Source organism: Eumetopias jubatus, unplaced genomic scaffold (assembly GCF_037043125.1).
Source record: "Eumetopias jubatus isolate StellerSeaLion01/CBP00866 unplaced genomic scaffold, mEumJub1_p1.0 scaffold_14, whole genome shotgun sequence".
Taxonomy (NCBI): domain Eukaryota; kingdom Metazoa; phylum Chordata; class Mammalia; order Carnivora; family Otariidae; genus Eumetopias; species Eumetopias jubatus.
Window position 1 is genome coordinate 23,476,659 of NW_028274820.1, and position 18,090 is coordinate 23,494,748.

General features: G+C 39.5%; 1 protein-coding gene across 1 annotated transcript in view; it reads left to right on the forward strand.

The window, feature by feature from the left end:
• Positions 1-18,090, forward strand: part of CCDC146 (coiled-coil domain containing 146) — a 103,223-nt gene that overhangs the window by 73,699 nt on the left and 11,434 nt on the right. Inside the window, exons 4-13 of the mRNA XM_028117895.2 lie at positions 27-84; positions 1,886-2,062; positions 3,993-4,066; positions 4,912-5,139; positions 6,003-6,189; positions 11,906-12,001; positions 12,593-12,763; positions 14,147-14,235; positions 14,327-14,491; positions 17,282-17,506. Of these exons, the coding sequence (XP_027973696.1) occupies positions 27-84; positions 1,886-2,062; positions 3,993-4,066; positions 4,912-5,139; positions 6,003-6,189; positions 11,906-12,001; positions 12,593-12,763; positions 14,147-14,235; positions 14,327-14,491; positions 17,282-17,506 (1,470 nt within the window). The remainder of the gene's footprint in view (positions 1-26; positions 85-1,885; positions 2,063-3,992; positions 4,067-4,911; positions 5,140-6,002; positions 6,190-11,905; positions 12,002-12,592; positions 12,764-14,146; positions 14,236-14,326; positions 14,492-17,281; positions 17,507-18,090) is intronic.

Sequence of the window (18,090 nt, forward strand, 5' to 3'; positions counted from 1 at the left end):
TTGTTGGTTTTTTTTTTTTTTTACAGCTTAACAGAAGAAAAAAACCTCATAATAAAGGAATTTGAGAAAATACCTAAGCCAGGAGTAAGTCTTAGATGGTCTACAGTTTGTTAAATACAACTGGATTCAAACATCCCTTTCGATAAATATTAAATGTTTATCACAACAACCATACCCTGAGACATTTGAGAGATCCAAGAGTATGAAGTATGGATAATGCTGAAAGGAATAACTTCTGGAATACACACAGTGACGCCTATTACAGGCTTAGCTATTTGGCATCTAGTTTAGGCTGTGTTTAGTTGGACAATATCTGCTTTGTTTTTAGGGAAAAAAAAGGATTCTATGGTTGGCACGTAAAAACATTATTTTTGCAGTTGTTACCCTCAGAGCTTCCTGAACACCTCAAGCTTATTATAAGAAATTTTCAGGAAGGAGATGTATCACCATCTATTCCTGCATAACAAAGCGCCCCAGAACTGAGTGGCTTAAAGCAGCCAACATGTCTTTTTTTTTTGTTTCCTCACAGTTTTGAGTTCTTCTGGTCTGAGCCGATTCATTTGGGGCTGGATGGTCTAGGATGGCTTCATTCGTGTGTCGGCCAGTTGGCAGGCTAGTTGGTCTAAGATCACATGCCACCAGGTAGTCATATAATGGTGGAGGGGTTTCCAGCCTCAAGAAAGAGACAGACAGCCTCAAGTAATGGCAAACCCCAACACACAAGACTTTTCAAGCCTCTGCTTTTGGAATATTTCACTGGTCCAAGCGAGTCACATGGTTAAGTCTAAACTCAAGGGGTAGAGAAACAGGCTCTACCTCGCAATGACAATGGATGACAAATACCCACAGTAACAGGAGGAATTTGAGTCCGTTTTTCGTGATCTATCACACAAAGTAAACAGAAATGTCATTACACTTTGCAACTGTTGTCCTCTTCTGAACAGATGTATTTCAAAAGTGTGTTGTTGGTGTTTTAACTCCAAGGCACAAAAACCTGTTTAGCATAGAGTAAAATACTATTTTTTATATATGTTTGTATATATAATATAATATAAATCTATATAATATATATAAGATATACACTATAAGTACACCTCTCATTTACCACACAGATTTTATGGGAAAAAGCATTTTGAATTTTAGTTCCAGATCATAGGCTCACCAATTTAACCCCTTCCCAGCAGCAGTGGGGGAGGGAGAGATGCAGAAAGCCCAGAGCAAGCTAAATGGATCCATTCACTCAGTCACTGATAATGTGGAGATTTTCTGAGTGTAAGGCTTCTCTCCTATGAGCTACACAGTCCCCAAAGAGTCAGTCAAGGGAACAAAGATGTGTTATGAGTCTGGGGTGGAGGGTCTTTGGGGAGAATATGAATGAGTTAGAGAAGTAATACCAATAAGAAAGTGGGGGATTAAGGAGCACAAAGGGTTGGGTTTTCCAAATATGAACTCCCTAGTATTTAATTTTCACATGTGACTCAGGTTAACCATAAGCTCGGCAGTCAAAGATTATTTGCATCTGATGTCAAATCACAAAGCTACTAGAAAATAGGCTGGAAATTTTCACTCACGTTTTTTGGGTATGAAATAAAAATTAACTCAAAAAGGACACATTTAAAATACAGGATAGAAAGGAAGACCAGTAAAAAAAAAAAAATACAAGTATGAATCTCATGTAAAATGTTTAATACATGTCATACCACGGTGATGCCTTTATCGAAGATGTCAGAAATCATTATTGTATTTAACTTTGTAAGAAATCATTCATGAAGCTCAAAACAAATATAATAAAAATGGTGAGTAAAATTATTTTTAATGTGATTTTTGGGTAGACAGATACTTGCTCAGGCTCTATATAACCTGATAATTTTCATGACTTTTAAAGGAAATGGAGAAGAAGATGAGACTATTGAGAGAAAGCACTGAGGAATTACGTAAGGAAATAATGCAGAAGAAATTGGAAATAAAAAATTTACGGGAAGATTTGACATCTAAGCAAAAGCAATTACTAAAGGAGCAGAAGGAACTAGAAGAACTGTTGGAATATCAGGTCAACCTAAAGGTGTGCTACTTAAAATTCATAAATGCTTAAGCATGTGCCCACCTGGACGTAAAGATGCATCGTTATCAAGACTAACCGTGCAGGTTTGACAAAGAGGGGTAGCATCAAACAAACTGAAGTGTTCAGTGTTGTGACTGATCCAATCAAACTACACTGGGCTCTGGGAATTCACAGAAGACTTGAGAGTGTTTGGTAGCCCCTCCCTAATGTGGAACCCTTGACCCAGGGAAAAGACCTCTCTAGACCTCCCCAAGCATTTTCAGCATTAGAATTGAATGTCGCAAACACAATCACTTCTTTGAAGAGCAAGCAGATGTCCTAACGTCTTAGTTTGTATAACTTTATCCTTGTCTGTTTGACTCCACTCTACTTCCTTCTCCCCATGAAAGTGATGAAGACTTTGCTTGTGCATTTATGTTTTAGGAGATAATTAAAATTCATTTTACTTTTATATATATATGTATATATAAAAGTATATATATATATATCTGTCTATCTCAAAATGATTTAAATAACCTAGAGTTATTTTAAAAAACAACAACATCTGAGACTCATTGGCTTAAAGGACAATTGTGATTCACTTTAACCTCTTTTTCCTTAAGGGTCTTAGAGCAGTCAAACAAGACAGACCCAGCTGCTACCTGGAATGGAGGACCTGAGCAGAGACAGATTTACGAGCAGCCCAACAAAGCTAAAGCTTCAGGCCCCTCACTTCCATGAACCTCTTCCAAGGCCCTGTGCCTATTTAGCATTTGTAATTTTTTCTTCTTTTTCTTAAAGAGGCCCCCCAACAAATCCTAAGAGTCTTACTTAGCCTTACAAAACTTGGATCTGCCCCAGAACTGAGCAAGATCCCAGGGAGAAATACGCTACACTGCCATGATGTGTACAAACTCCATGCATGCGTGTTACTCCAGGCACCAAAGTCCAGTGTGAACCCAGGCAGAAAGGACTGTTCCAGAACCCCTTCCATGTTCATAAGCTGCTTGAGGCTAAAACTAAACCTTCTGTGAGTCCACAGAGCATAGTGGAAAGTGGTACTAGACAAAGTTAGCTTCTGATCTTGGCCTCACTGCTTCCTAGCTGTGTGACTTTGGGAAGATTATTTAAATTCTCTCTACATGAGTCTTAGGCAGGGTTCCCTAGAGGGAGAGCTTCTAATATTCAGGCAAGTATTCGTGGAGGGCGGGCACTAAGGAGAATCTGATAGGAGAGGGAGGGAAGTAGCACAGAGTTGGGAAGGAGCTGGGCCAAAATGTGTTTTCAGGAGAACTCTAGTCTCAACCTGATCCCATGGGGAACTCTAGACCATGAATGCCACCCAGATGCAAAGGGGATAGGCTGTTATATCACCACGTACATTAGTCATTGGTCACAGAGGGCTGCCCTCTTCCCTTTACTCCTGATAAAGACAGTTCTCAGCCAGTGGCGAGCAGAAGAGAGGAGAATAAGCATGGGCTCTTAGCAGCCAACCCCTGCGACCCCTGAGGTTGGGCATACAGCCATAAAGGGAACAAACAGCTTTTGTTACACTCAGCTACCTCCTCTTTTTCTTTTTTTTAAGATTTTATTTATTTTGAGAGAGAGAGAGAGAGCATGAGCGAGGGTGAGGGGCAGAGGAAGCAGCAGACTCCCTGACGCAGGGCTCCATCCCAGGACCCCAAGATCATGACCTAAGCTGAAGGCAGACACTTAACCGACTTAGCCACCCAGGCACCCCAGCTACCTCCTCTTTAAACTGGTAACAACCGTAACTATCTTTTAAGGTCCCTACGAGTATTAAGTGAAATAATTAAAGCGCCCTGCACAGTACAGGACAGACAGCGGGAGTTCTGTACATTGTAGTCCTCTCCTCTCTATTTCATTTCCTTGTCTTAACTACTTCTGGTCTAAGACTACATAATTTAACATGGTTCCATTTCTTTACTAGGATGAAGTGGTCCACCATCAAACTGTTCCTGTACAAATTGGAAAAGAGATAGAAAAAACAACACGCAAAAAAGTGTATGATTTAATATTACTTTTAGGCTCTCCCAGCCCGCTCCCCCCTCCAAGTTATGTGTGCATGCTAAAACAAGAATAGTATCCATTGAACACATCAAATTACTATCACAGCCTTCAAAATATCTGCATTTGGCCCTGTCTAGGTTGTGTGTATCAAGTTCATTAGAAGAAAGTAATGCAGTGCATTACTATCACTCCTAACAGTTATGTCTTAATTTGGGGACAATATTCTCTTTCCAATTTATAAATCGAATCTGTGTGGAGAACTCCAACAGACTTTAACAGAGCTATACAAGAGATAAGTTATTTGAACTAGGCTAAATTTCATGGTCTAGAAGTGTGTCAGCCAGCCAGAAGCCTAAAGCCCAGATGATAGCAACTCTTTACTTTGCCAACTTTTCACATGGCGGAACACCCCCGAACATTCAGAGTAGATTTGGAGGCAGAAATCATGGAGGAAATTCTCAAGGTTTAGAGGAACCCAAAAAAATAAAGATAAGTGAAGATACGAAAATTCTGGAGAAACAAGCATGACTGCTCTGGTGAGGAAGGAAAAAAAGCAGGCATTAGTAACCGTTCTAAAAGCCACATCACCACCACCAAAGTTGAGAGATTCAGGGAGGCTGGTCAGGATAAGGGTAGATCCCAGGTGATGCTGCATGGGGGGGGTACCCTCCAATCCCCCACCCACCTGTGATCTTCACCCCACCTTTGAATTCATCACTAGCTCTTCTGTTGCCTTTTCAGGAAGTAAAATAGGTAAAGACACCATGGGCTCAAACGTGTGTGTGTGTGTACACATATATGTATGTATGTGTGTACATGTATGTATGTATCCCCCACAGAGAAATGGAAAAGAAAAAAATCGTCTTGGAATATGAACTCAAAGAGCTAAATGACTCGCTAAAGAAAGTTGAAAACAAAATTAATTCTATAATGGAAGAGAAGGAGGATGTAATAAAGGAAGTTGAAGGCAAACGAGCCTTACTTGAAATCAAAGAACGAGAATATAACCAATTGGTCAAGCTCCTGGAATTAACCAGAGAGAATGAAGCAACTTCACTAACTGAAAGGTTAGTAGTATTTCTGTGCATCTATCATCTAAATTTTTCTTCAGTTTATATTTGAGGATTCAACACATAATCTCAAACAGATTTGTGTTGATTCAATTAAATATTTCATAGATTTTTGAATAGATTTTTACCATTAATAAAAAATATTAGGGGTGCCTGGGTGGCTCAGATGGTTAAGTGTCTGCCTTCGGCTCAGGTCATGATCCCAGGGTCCTGGGATCGAGTCCCGCATCGGGCTCCCTGCTCAGTGGGGAGCCTGCTTCTCCCTCTGCCTCTTTCTTTCTGCCTCTTATGAAGAAATAAATAAAATCTTAAAAAAGATTTGAACCTACAGCTATCCTTTAAAATATATATATATTAAATAAAGTATTTCCAAATATTTTTCCAACCTTTACTCATCATTTTCCTCAATTTCCTGTGACCAAATCTTAAGGACACAATGTATCGTATTTTTGTAAGTTTTTGAAATGTGCCTCTGAAAAGTGTATCATTGGAGTATGCTATAGTTGAGGGATTTTTCCTAAAGATGAATGGTATTTTGGAGGTAATCATGACTCTTTCCTAATGGGAATAACTTTGTGGTGCAGTTCCCCCGGAAGGTGTTAATTCCTATTTTTAAATAAAATTTTAGCCTCCGAGCCTCTGTATCTGCTGAGCCGCTATTCCATCTGCGTTTTTTATAAGACGTGACTCTAAATGATGCCAACTTACAAACAAAGTTGCTTTTGGCATTATTTAAAATCTGATTCTCATATGATGATAGTTCTGTATGAATATGTTGAGCATGCTATCTTGAAAAACATGAAGGGCAGTTGATGACAAGATGACAAATCACTTTCATTTTCTCTCTTTACCTGGAACAGAGGGATCTTAGATCTCAACTTACAAAACTGTCTCATTGATAAGCAGAACTACCATGATGAACTTTCTCGTAAGCAAAGAGAAAAAGAACGAGATTTTCGAAATTTAAAAAAGATGGAGCTACTCTTAAAAGTGTCCTGGGATGCACTCACTCAAACTCAAGCACTACATCAAAGGCTTCTATTAGAGGTGGGTGCTGTACACCACTTTTTGATTTTTCAAAATCAGTACTATCTTTTTGAAGTAAAATATTTTAAGAAGTTGTTTTTGCTATCAATAAAGAGAAGGAAATCAGAGAATGCTAATTTTAAAATGCATCAAACTCATCATAAAAGCTCTGTCTTATAATGTTTTTCAATCTCTTTTTGTGAACCCAAGGTTAGGGACATGTCTTGTTTGGATCAGGCATCAGCCTGGCCAGGGGAAGCAGTTAGGCCATCCAGTTCTGGAAGAGTTCAAGGGTTCACTACACAGAAGGACCAAATGGACCGCTATCTTTACCAGTTGAAAGAGTCATATCCAGAATGATGTCATTGTAGACTATAATGGTCAGGGACTAGATCAAATTATGTAAACATAGATGGTCAGTGAGCCTACACCTCCAACTAGCTAAGGGCCATCAGAACCCAGGCTACCTGGCTAATTCTGTGCAGCATCAGGGAAGTACTCCAGTCAGAGGATGCTCAAGATAGCTATTACCGTCTTAATACTGTTTTGGTTCTCTCTTCCCACTCACGTGGCACTCCCTGTGCTAACTGACCAAGCACTGCTGAAAGGCGTAAATTCTTGAGAGGGCTGCATCCTTTGGTGGAAAACAGATCAATCTGAGATGAAGCTGCTGGGTGTATAAAAACCATACCCATTCTCCTTAGTACTGTCATGCTCTGTGACCTTATGGAGGTTCAAGACCTCTGAAATTTTTAAAGGAGTTTCCAACTGTGGTAGACACTTCTAATCCTAACCTATGCCTAGTTCTCTTCTTCTGGGCATATGGGAAGTGTCTACTTTCTCGCATCTTTGCAGTTGAGCAGAGTCACAGGACTAGTTCTGGCCCATGGACTATGGACAGAAGTGACACATTATCTGATTGCCAGTGTGAGACCTCTAGCTCTTTTCCCTCTCCTACTGCAGTTGTAGAAGTACATGATGATATGGAGGTGCTGTAAAATGGAAGCATCCCAAATGCTGAGCCAATAGTTGTCTTGGACAATCGCCTTGACTGGCCACAGGCTTTGGCAGAGCAAGAAATAAGCCTTCATGGTTTGGAGCCATGATGGTTGGGAATTATTTATTTCTGTAGCATAATCTAGCTCCTCCTGACTGAAACACCAATCTTTAGCAAGGTGTGGACAAAATTGATTAGGGTTAGGAGTGTGACAAATGACTAGGTCTCGGTCCTGCGGTCAGATGGCACTCACAAACCTTTTTTTTTTTTTTTTTTAATCTCAGTGGGGCAAAATGTGCTTTTTACACTTTTGCAAAAACAAATAGAACAGTTATTTATGTTTCTCATATACCTCTAATATTTTTATTACAGTTCCAGCAGGTAGATTAATTCTTTTATCACTGTGAAATCTCTTTAACTTTAGAAATGCTCTTTGGCTTAAAAGCTTACTTTGTCTGCTATTAGGACAATATAAGTTATACTAGCTTTTTTTGGTTAGATTTTGCATGGTATTTCCTTTTCCAACCACTCATTTTCACTCTTTCTGTGTCCTTACTTAGATGTCTTTTATATGCAGCACATACTTTTTAATATCTGGTCTGAACATTTCTACCTTTTAGTTCTTGTATTTAGTCCAAAAACATTTAATGTGATTATGGATCTTCTTGGGCTTATTTCTACCATATTACTATTGCTTTCTCTTTGTCCCATCTCTTTTATGTTCCATTTTCCCTCCTATAGTTCCTTCTTTTGGATGAATCAAACAGATGAATTGTCCTATTTCTATTTTCAGTTGTTCTATTTCCCCCATTTTAGATATGTTTTAGTTTTCCTTCTCTTTCCATTCTTTGGCCTAAAGTGGTTAGCCTAAAGATTACAGCCTTCATCCTTGACTTTAGTTAGGGTCCCTATAGATTAATAATTTACTGCTTCCCAGACAGTGCTAGAACCTTTGAAGACTTTAAATCTATTTACCTTTGCAACTCATGTCTTCAAACATATTTTTAAATCCAACTTTTCAAGTTATTCTTGTCAGGAGCATTGGTTTACTACAAGCTATGCCATCTTACCCAGGTCCTAGCACATTACAGCGGTTAAATTGGAACTTTGGGCAAACACGGACCCTGTGGCTACCTCCTTATATTTAAGGGTGGGACAGTTAAAGGCTAGTTGGGAGCTGTTTCTGATGAGGCTTTCCACTATAAATTGAGCTGGCTGGACACAAATACGTAAGGAAAGTCCTTGACTCAAGGGGAGACTGTAGCAGAATGCTCACAAGTTGTTCAGATTTTAATAAATAGAAGCTATTTATGTTAGGACACTTCTAGCTATTAAATTCACAAAATAGCACCCACTGAACATAAAACTAACAGCAATGAAACGTATTAAAATCCTCTTCCTGGGGTGCCTGAGCGGCTCAGTCGTTAAACGTCTGCCTTCGGCTCAGGTCATGATCCCAGGATCCTGGGATCCAGCCCCGCATCGGGCTCCCTGCTCCGCGGGAAGCCTGCTTCACCCTCTCCCACTCCCCCTGCTTGTGTTCCCTCTCTCGCTGTGTCTCTCTCTGTCAAACAAATAAATAAAATCTTTTAAAAAAAAAATCCTCTTCCTTCATTGGTTTCGTGAAAAATCTGTTTTTGCCCTAGTGCAGTTTGTTTCAGTGAGAGACTATCTTCCTCTTTGACCTGATGGCTTATAATTAGCCCAGCCACAGTCCTACACTGGCTGGCAGTACTTGAAAATAGTCACTCCCAGCATGAGTGAACATTTCAGCCTTGCATGCACTCCAAAAAGGAAAGAGATAAAAGGTAAGCATGAAGGGCTCTTCAGACTTCATTTCCCCCCAGAGACTGTTGTTTGATTCTCCTGTGGCTTTTGACTGTAGAGACTCCAGAAATTCAAGCCACAAACCTCATGGAAGTTTGAAATATTTTGGGAAAATATCAAAGCCTTAAAGAAACTGAGGTTCTTTTGATATCAAATAATTGGGATGTTTACTGCAACAGAATCATGTCTAACTTCTTAACTTTTATGAAAGTTACTGATGTTTATTCATGCATTTTAAATGTCTGGAAGAACAGACACTAAACTATCAACAGAGACTCCTGAGGAGTAGTATTTGAAGTAAAGGTAGGGAGCAGATGTTTAATTTCTTACTTTACACACTTTTTTTTTTGGTCTGGTTGCAATAAACACGCTTTTTTTCCTCAGTATGAAATGCGACTCTATAAAAACCCAAAGAACTAAAATAAATAAGCTTACAAAATAAAATAAAATAAAATAAATAAGCTTACAAAATCTGCTGATATATGCAATTTGGGGCTCAAATGTAATGGTAAATATCTCAAGTCACCCCAGTATTAGAACTAGACTATAACTAGACTCAATTTGGCCAGAAGTAACAGAAATTCAACTACAGTGGCTTAACTAGGGGACTGTTTTATTCATATAACAGAAAGTCCAGAGGTAGGCCCAGGATCCTCTTAGCTCTTTTTTTCTGTCATCCTTATCGTGTATATTTGGTTGCAAAGCTCACAAGACCTTCCATCTTTAGGCACAAGACCACAAAAAATTGGGGAAGGGAGAGAATAAAAGGCATATGGTAGTTAACTTGGTTGACTCTGTCTTTTTAACAGGAAAACAGTCACTGTCTCAGGAGTCTTATTATCCAGCAAACTTCAATTTACATTTCACTGGCCTGTCCTGGCTCATCTGGTCACTCCCAGCCAGCAAAGAGTCTGAGGAATCCTGGATACACTGCAGCCAGGAACAAAACTGGAGTTTTATTAGCAAAGGCAAAGTAGAGGGTGGATATTGGCTAGGCAACCAGCAGGCTCAGCTACCAGTGGCCCACCTTGTTACTTCTTCCACAAACCAAGCATCCTTAGTTCCTGTCTGAAACTTGAGGATTGGGTTTATGGAGAATTAAGAAAGGTATCAGAGAAGTAGCTAGCCAGAACGCAGAAATAGTACAATACATTGCAGTATTATTTGTAATTCAAAACACTGGACCTAAATGTCTGAGACCTGAAACCAGGAAAATTTGTTAGGAGCCTTTCATTGACATGCAGCGAGTGAGTGTGCCCTCATCATATCTTCTGTAAAAACCTTGTAAGCTTCCCTGGTCCCAGTTAGCATTCCTATACAGATTTGCCTACATTTGGGAACAAAACATTTGGAGTAGCCCACTCCTGGGCACCTGTGGCAGAGAAGTAGACAGGAACTGGGATGCTTGCTAGACTTCCTCTGCAATAATTAACTCTAATTTCCAGAAGGAGAAATCAAACTCTTTCTTGCTGTCTTCTTCACTCTTCCATAAAATCTTCCCTGATTAGTCAAGTCTTCTTTGAGCTGTCCCTTCTCTGACCTGCTCTAGCATTTATCTGTTCATCAAAATAAAAAAATCCCGTATATTGTTATATAGATTGCACAAGACCGTGTCTCATCTTTCTAATCCAGTGTGTACTTCCCAACAGTTAAGTCTCCATGGTAGGATGGAAGCCGGACATCTTGGGCATCTGAGGGTACAGAAGACACTACTGAAGATGCCCAGGCTCATGGATGTTGGGACATCCAAAAACATACTTTAGCTACTTTAAAGGAGCAACACAAATCTCAGAAAGAGTCTGTTAGGTGACCTTTAAATCACTAAACAGTATGATCTTTCCTTCTTGAGACAAATTTTAACCAATATTCCACCTTGGTGCTGTCACAGGAGGAAATAACCTGTATCAGGTTGGAGTCATGTGCTTTTGGTATAAAGATCCAACTCTAAACTCCCTCTAAGTCAAGTATGTTGTCAGCACCCCAAGATAACCCTTCCTGTATTTGGATGCTGTTCCCCCCAGAAGCTGCCATGTGTCATCCTCTCTGCTCTCTTCCCCATCATGAAGAATCTGACAAGCTCATTCCTCATAAGGCAGCAAAGATGGAGAGAATGAAACATTACTTTCTCCTGAACTACTTTAGCAGAGGACAAAAGCACAAGCCAATACAGGAGAAATGTAATGGTGGAATTTCAATTATCAAAAAGTTGAGAGACTTTTCTTTTGGCTAAGAACTTTCCAGCTACTCATCAAACTACTACATAAGAGTGCCCAAGTATTCTTACTGTTATTAATAAATAGTTCCTATTTTTTAATCTATAGGATTTCATAAATGAATTCACATTTTATAAGTATAATAAATATCACTTGAACATGCGTGTTTCTAAACATGCATGAGTTAGAGGAGCCATAAAATACAGTGACAGGATCTCGGACTCTGAGTTTAACCACCTGAGTTTGCACCTGTATCACTGAGACAAGTTGCTTAAATGTTCCTTCTTGTTCCTCCTTCTCCTCATCTGTACAACTGGAGATAATAATCTTACCTATCTCATAGGGTTATTGTGAGGATTAAATATGACCATACATATAAGCACTCAGAACTTTTCCTGACACATTGTCAATGCTCTATAATTGTTAGCAGCTATTATTAATAAGATTTCTTTTATTTCCAAATGAAGGAGAAATATAATAATTGCAATTGGTGAATTACAGATTTTTGGTAGGTCTTTATATTTTATATTTTAGTTTACCATGATTTTATAAAGAACAACGTTCAGCATGAAAGGCAGTTCCTAAAAGATTGAGAATCATAATTTGCCCACCATTTGCAAAAGGTACACAATGGGGTTGATTACATGACATTGAAGATTTCGTTCTTTTGTAAATGCCAGTTTTAAATTTTTATTTCCAGATGGAAGCTATCCCTAAAGATGATTCTATATTATCTGAGAGAAGGAGAGAACTCCACAAGGAAGTTGAAGTGGCTAAGAGGAATCTGGCCCAACAGGTCAATGTCAACTCTCATTTAAGCTTCTATCTAAGAATGATTAATACAAAGTTGTGTTTTTAACTGTGTTCCACAAAACCTCAATAGGAGAGTCATCAAATAGAGTATGATCCTACTTAATGTGGGTCTGTTTCTTCATCTCAGAGTCCACTCAAACCCCACATTAAATTTGAGGGAAAAGGATGTGTTTGAACCAGCAAAAATTATACAAATTCATGAGATTTTAAAATAAAAGGGCTAATGATAATATAGTTAGATTAAAAATAAACAATAAATGCTTTATTTCACCAATGTCTAATTTTAAATTTTCAAATTTTGTTTATTCAAGCCACTGTCAAAAACATGCTTTTATGTCTTTTTCTTAAAGTTACTTGAAAATACAGTCTGATTAAGAAAAACTTGCATCCCATTAAACATGTTATATTTGCATATTCTTTTATAAGATAAAATACTTGGAGCTAAGGCAGTCAAGTTACTTTGTTTTATGTCCTAGTAAAATAAATTCTACATAGGAAATAAAAATTGTTAAGATACTGGCCCTAGTGTGTTTCTTCAAACAAATAGGTTATAATATGTTGTGTTTTTCAAAAGAAAATCCTATCAGAAGCTGAGTCCAAGTTAGTGGAACAACAACTTGCAGAAGAAAACAAGCTTTTCAAGGAGCAAGAAAACATGCGAGAGCTTGTCTTCAACCTTGTCCGTATGACTCAGATCAAAATTGATGAGAAGGAGCAAAAATCCAAGGATTTCCTGAAAGCTCAGGTGACTGCATTTTTGTAACCATCCATTAATTACCATAAGAGTTCAGGAGATCCTTAATTTTACACAGTGTCTATTAGAAAGCTGTAATTGTATCCTTCAAGTTTGACTATACAGCTTCCCCAAACAAGACTCAATCATATACTGAAAAAATGGTTTCCGGGTTCAATTAGCAATAGTCAGCAATCTAGAGGAAAAACAAACTGGGTCAATGACGATGAGCAGAGGATTCGAGCACATGACAACTTCAGTAAGACTAAGGTAGGTGCCTCTGGGGGACAGGGTTGACAGCTGTGCAGGCCCCAGATCTCTTAGATTCCCCACCAACTCACATGCCATTATGGTTTGTCCAAGAACAAGTCAAGAGCAGTAGCGTGAGACCACTCTCCCTCCCAAGTTCTATCAAGCCAGCATTATTTAAACCACTGCTAGGATGCCCTTAGTTACTGTTCCATCTATGATTTTACTGGGCTCCCAACAAAGTACCAGAGTTGACCCAGTGCAACATCCCAAACCAAAAGAACAATGAAACCAATGGCAAACACGACTCTGCTGCCATGCTAGCTAAAACTCTAAAATCATTTTATTCCATGAAAGGATTATGTTCAGAGGTTTCCTGTTAAAAATGAATATGATATGACATATTACTAAAAGAGAGAATACCGGGATTTACCATGTGACCCAGATGGTGGCTGTTTCTTTTTTTTTAAGATTATATTTATTTGAGCGGGGGGCAGAGAGGGAGAGGAGGAGCAGAGGGAGAGAGATAAGCAGACTCAGGCCTGAACACAGAGCCTGACGTGGGGCTCGATCCCACAACCCTGAGATCATGACCCGAGCGGAAATCAAGAGTCGTACAAGAGTTGGACGATTAACCAACTGAGCCACCCGGATGCCCCAGATGTTGGCTGTTTCTGAGGGCAAACTTTGTTCTGAGCAAGCATTTACCGCGGTAGCATTTCTTCTCGGAAAAGCACCTTAAAAGCATGGCTTCAGTTTCTCACAAAATAGCAAAAAGGGTTCCATTTGTAACATCTGTCAAAACTAACTACAAATCCTCTTCCCTCAGCTACCCTCCACAAACTCCTCACTTACGCAGCCCCTCTGTGCCGTCCACACTCACTCTTAGGCTCTCCCAAAAGTTCCCCAAACTTTTCCTCAAAGCCAACCTATACAGGCTCCTTTCTTCCTCTCTTCTCTCACTCTTTCTTGTCCTTAATTAATTCAGTTCAGCTGGCCAGTCAATTTTCTGATCTCTCCCTTACAGTTCCCCAACTGCCCAACTCAGCTAGGACAGGAATGAGACAGGATGCCGCTGGGAGTTCTCATATGTTGATGGTGATGGGCTTTTTATTTTTAATTTCACACATAACTTTCATATTTCAGCAAAAATATACCAACATTGTTAAGGAGATTAAAGCAAAGGATCTGGAAATCAGAATACACAGGAAGAAAAAACGTGAAATTCATCGGAGGTAAGAGAATTACATGATGATTTATCTTGTTACAGGTGGGGAAAAAATGAGTTTTATTTCACAAGTTTCAAGAACACTTGTGTTTTCACAGACTCAAAGAGTTTGCTAAACTGTATGACACCATCCGAAATGAAAGAAACAAATTTGTTAACTTACTTCACAAAGCTCACCAGAAAGTAAATGAAATAAAAGAAAAACATAAGATGTCATTAAATGAACTGGAAATTTTAAGAAATAGTGCAGTTACTCAAGAAAGGTAAGTGTAATAATAACTATTGTCTTTTCAAAAGTTTCTCTTCTGATTCACTGAACTCTAAAATACCCTGGGAAGAGTAAAGTAGAAAATAATAGCCTTATTTTTTTTTTAAGATTTTCTATTTATTTATTTGTGAGAGAGAGAGAGAAGGAGCATGTACAAGTTGGGGGTAGGAGCAGAGGGAGAGGGAGACGCAGACTCCCTGCTGAGCATGGAGCCCAATATGGCGCTCCATCCCAGGACCCTGAGGATCATGACCTGAGCTGAAGGCAGACGCTTAACCAACTGAGCCAGCCAGGTCCCCCAGAAAATAATAGTCTTACAAAGCTAGAAGAGCCCTTGCTCAAAGATGCTTTACAAATGACAATCTAGGGGCACCTGGGTGGCTCAGTCAGTTAGTTAGGCGTCTGCCTTGGGCTCAGTTCATGATCTCAGGGTCCTGGGATCAAGTCCCCCATCAGCAGGGAGCCCGCTTCACCCTCTGCCTACCCCTCCCTCTGCTTGTGTGCACGCATGCATGCTCTCTCTGACAAATAAAATCTTTAAAAAAAAAAAAGACAATCTAAGCATCTGAATGTGATTCTGTATGCTTCCACTGTTTGATAGCTATAATTTTAAGTGAACAAAAAACTATATACTATTTATTTCCATTTACCAAGTTAGAAAAGCACAAATTTGATAATTTACATTTAAAATTAGAAGACAATCAAATGTTTATTAACCAGCATCCCCTGGTTATGGATTTGAAGCATCTAATGTGCTTGTAAGAGACAGTGTAGCAAAGTGGTTAAGAGAGGTAACTTTCTAGACTCCGATCCCAGCCCTGCAGCCCTAGCTGCATGACTTTGGGCAAGCTACCTTACTTTTCTGGGCTCACCTTTCTTACTATAAAAATAGTCCTTATTTGGGGCACCTGGGTGGCTCACTCAGTTAAGCGTCTGACTTCGGCACAGGTCATGACCTCAGGGTCCTGGGATTGAGCTCCTTGTGGGACTCCATGCTCTGTGCTCAGCAGAGAGTCTGCTTGTCCCCTTCTCTCTGCCCCTCCCTCTGCTCGTGGTCTCTCTCTCTCAAATAAATAAAATCTTAAAAAAAAATAGTCCTTATTTTATAGCACTTTTTATCATGAAATAAATCCATGTAAACAGACTCAGAAGCATCTGGCAGATTATTGTTTTTTAAATTTATTATTTACGATGTGGTAAGATCTATTGGACTCTTTCATTTCTATTTAGTCCCTGATCTACTGAGTTTATACAACCTGAACTTTTTCTGGTGGCCATTATTGCCCAGTTTCCTTTTATAAAGCTATACAAAACGGGCTATTGTGTGTGAGGTGGTAGAGGGGTGGGAACAGGGGGAGGGGATTGGTAGCAGTAGGAAAATCTAATTTCCTAATCAGATTCTCATCCTACATGAAAGTAAAATATCACTCATAAAGGCCATGCATTCATTCAGCATTTATTGTGATGCTGTATTAAGTCAGGCACCACTTTAGGTCCAATGGACGTTATCAGATATGACCATCTCTGCCCTCAAGAGGGGACGACAGAGCAGTAAATGAATTACTATAGTCTCTTGATTTGACAAAGTGGGGCAGCAAAAGCTTGGGGCACAAAAGGAAAGATGTCCAATCCAGAGGAGTGGGGAATCTGAGACTCTGGGAAGATTACAGAAACTCCTGAAAAGTATTATACGATGAATAACAATATTACTGCAGTAGTCCCCCCTATCTGTGAGGGATACATTCCAAGGCCCCCTGTGGATGCCTGAAACCGCAGATAGTACTGAACCCTATATATTCTAGGTTTTTCTTCCCTATACATACATAGCTATGATAAAGTTTAATTTATAAATTAGGCACAGTAAGAGATTAACAATACTAATAAAATACAACAATTATAGCAATATACAGTTGACCCTGGGTGCCAATCCCTGCACAACACTTAACTACTAATAACCTACTCTTGAGCAGACACCTTACCAATCACGTAACCAGTTGATTAACAAATATTTTGCATGTTATATATATTGTATACTGTATTCCTACAATAAGGTAAGCTAGAGAAGAGAAAATGTTAAGAAAATCATAAAAAAGAAAATACATTTACAGTACTGTACTGTATTTATAAAAAAAATCACGTATAAGTGGACCCACGCAGTTCAAAACTGTACTGTTCCAGGGTCAGCCGTACTGTAATAAAAGTTATGTAAATGTGGGCTCTCTTCCGGACCCTCATATAACTTACTGTGCTGTACTCACCCTTCTTCTCGCGATGATGTGAGGTGACAAAACGCCTCCGTAGTGAGCTGAAGGGAGGTGAAAGACGCAGGCGCGTTTGTGACGTAGCGTTAGGCGGCTGTTGACCTTCCAAAGAGTCGAAGGAGGAGCGTTTGCTTCCGGTGGACGGATTTCCGGGGGGCACATGAGGCTGCAGAAAGCGAAACTGGATAAGGGGGGGGAACTACTGTACTACCATTGTCATTTCATGGGACATACTAAAGTGAGAGCTACTTGGGTAGTTTCAGAAGTCTCCGTTATTTTTTATTTTTTTTAAAGATTTTATTTATTTATTCGTAAGAAACAGAGAGAGAGGCAGAGGGAGAAGCAGGCTCCCCGGTGAGCAGGGAGCCCGATGCGGGACTTGATCCCAGGACCGTGGGATCATGACCTGAGCCTAAGGCAGACACTTAACCAGCTGAGCCACCCAGGCGCCCCAGAAGCCTTTGTTATTTTTAAACTAACTAAAGAAAATGATAATCTTACCCATTTTCCCATTATTTTTAAAGAAAGTTACAAAATTCCATGCTGAAACATGCCAACAATGTTACTATCCGAGAAAGCATGCAAAATGATGTGTGCAAAATTGTAGCAAAACTTCAGGAAATGAAGGAGAAGAAGGAAGCCCAGTTAAGTAACATTGACAGACTTGCCAATATGATCACAACGATTGAAGAGGAGATGGTGCAGCTTCGCAAGAGATACGAGAAAGCTGTTCAGCGTCGAAATGAAAGGTGAAAAACCAAGAACCTAATGTGAGAAACGAAACACCGGGAGATCCGATTTAGAAATGTTGCCCCTTCTTCTCTAGACTTGACAGTGGGGTGAAGGGCATTTGACATTCAGGTTTCATTAGCCTTTTGCAGGGGCGTGGGGGTGGGGGGGATGAGCTGTGTGTTTTGCCTGAAATAAACTGTTCTTTTAGGAGAGGCAGGCAAGAGTAGGGTTTAAGTCCGTTGCTTAAATATCAAAGTTCTTTCCCAGGCCACCAGTCAGGTTGCCTCCAATACCATCAAGTTATTTCAGTATAATTGACATAAATAAGTCTTTGGGTCTTGTATCCACTTTTGTGACAGATTGGTGTTAGTATGATATTTATTAAGCCATTCTCCCAGCTCAGTTTCTCAGCAAGTAGGACCTCTCAGAAGAGCATTATTTCTTCCAGGCTACAATTATGTCATAAATCAATTACTACTGTAGCAGTTTTCCCAAGCTGCTTGTGCTAGAGAAATTTGGTATGTGAAATTGTAGGGTCCTGTAGTAATTAAGTCTGGTATCATATCTTTTTCTTCATTGTGGCTTTGATTGTGGGCTGCTT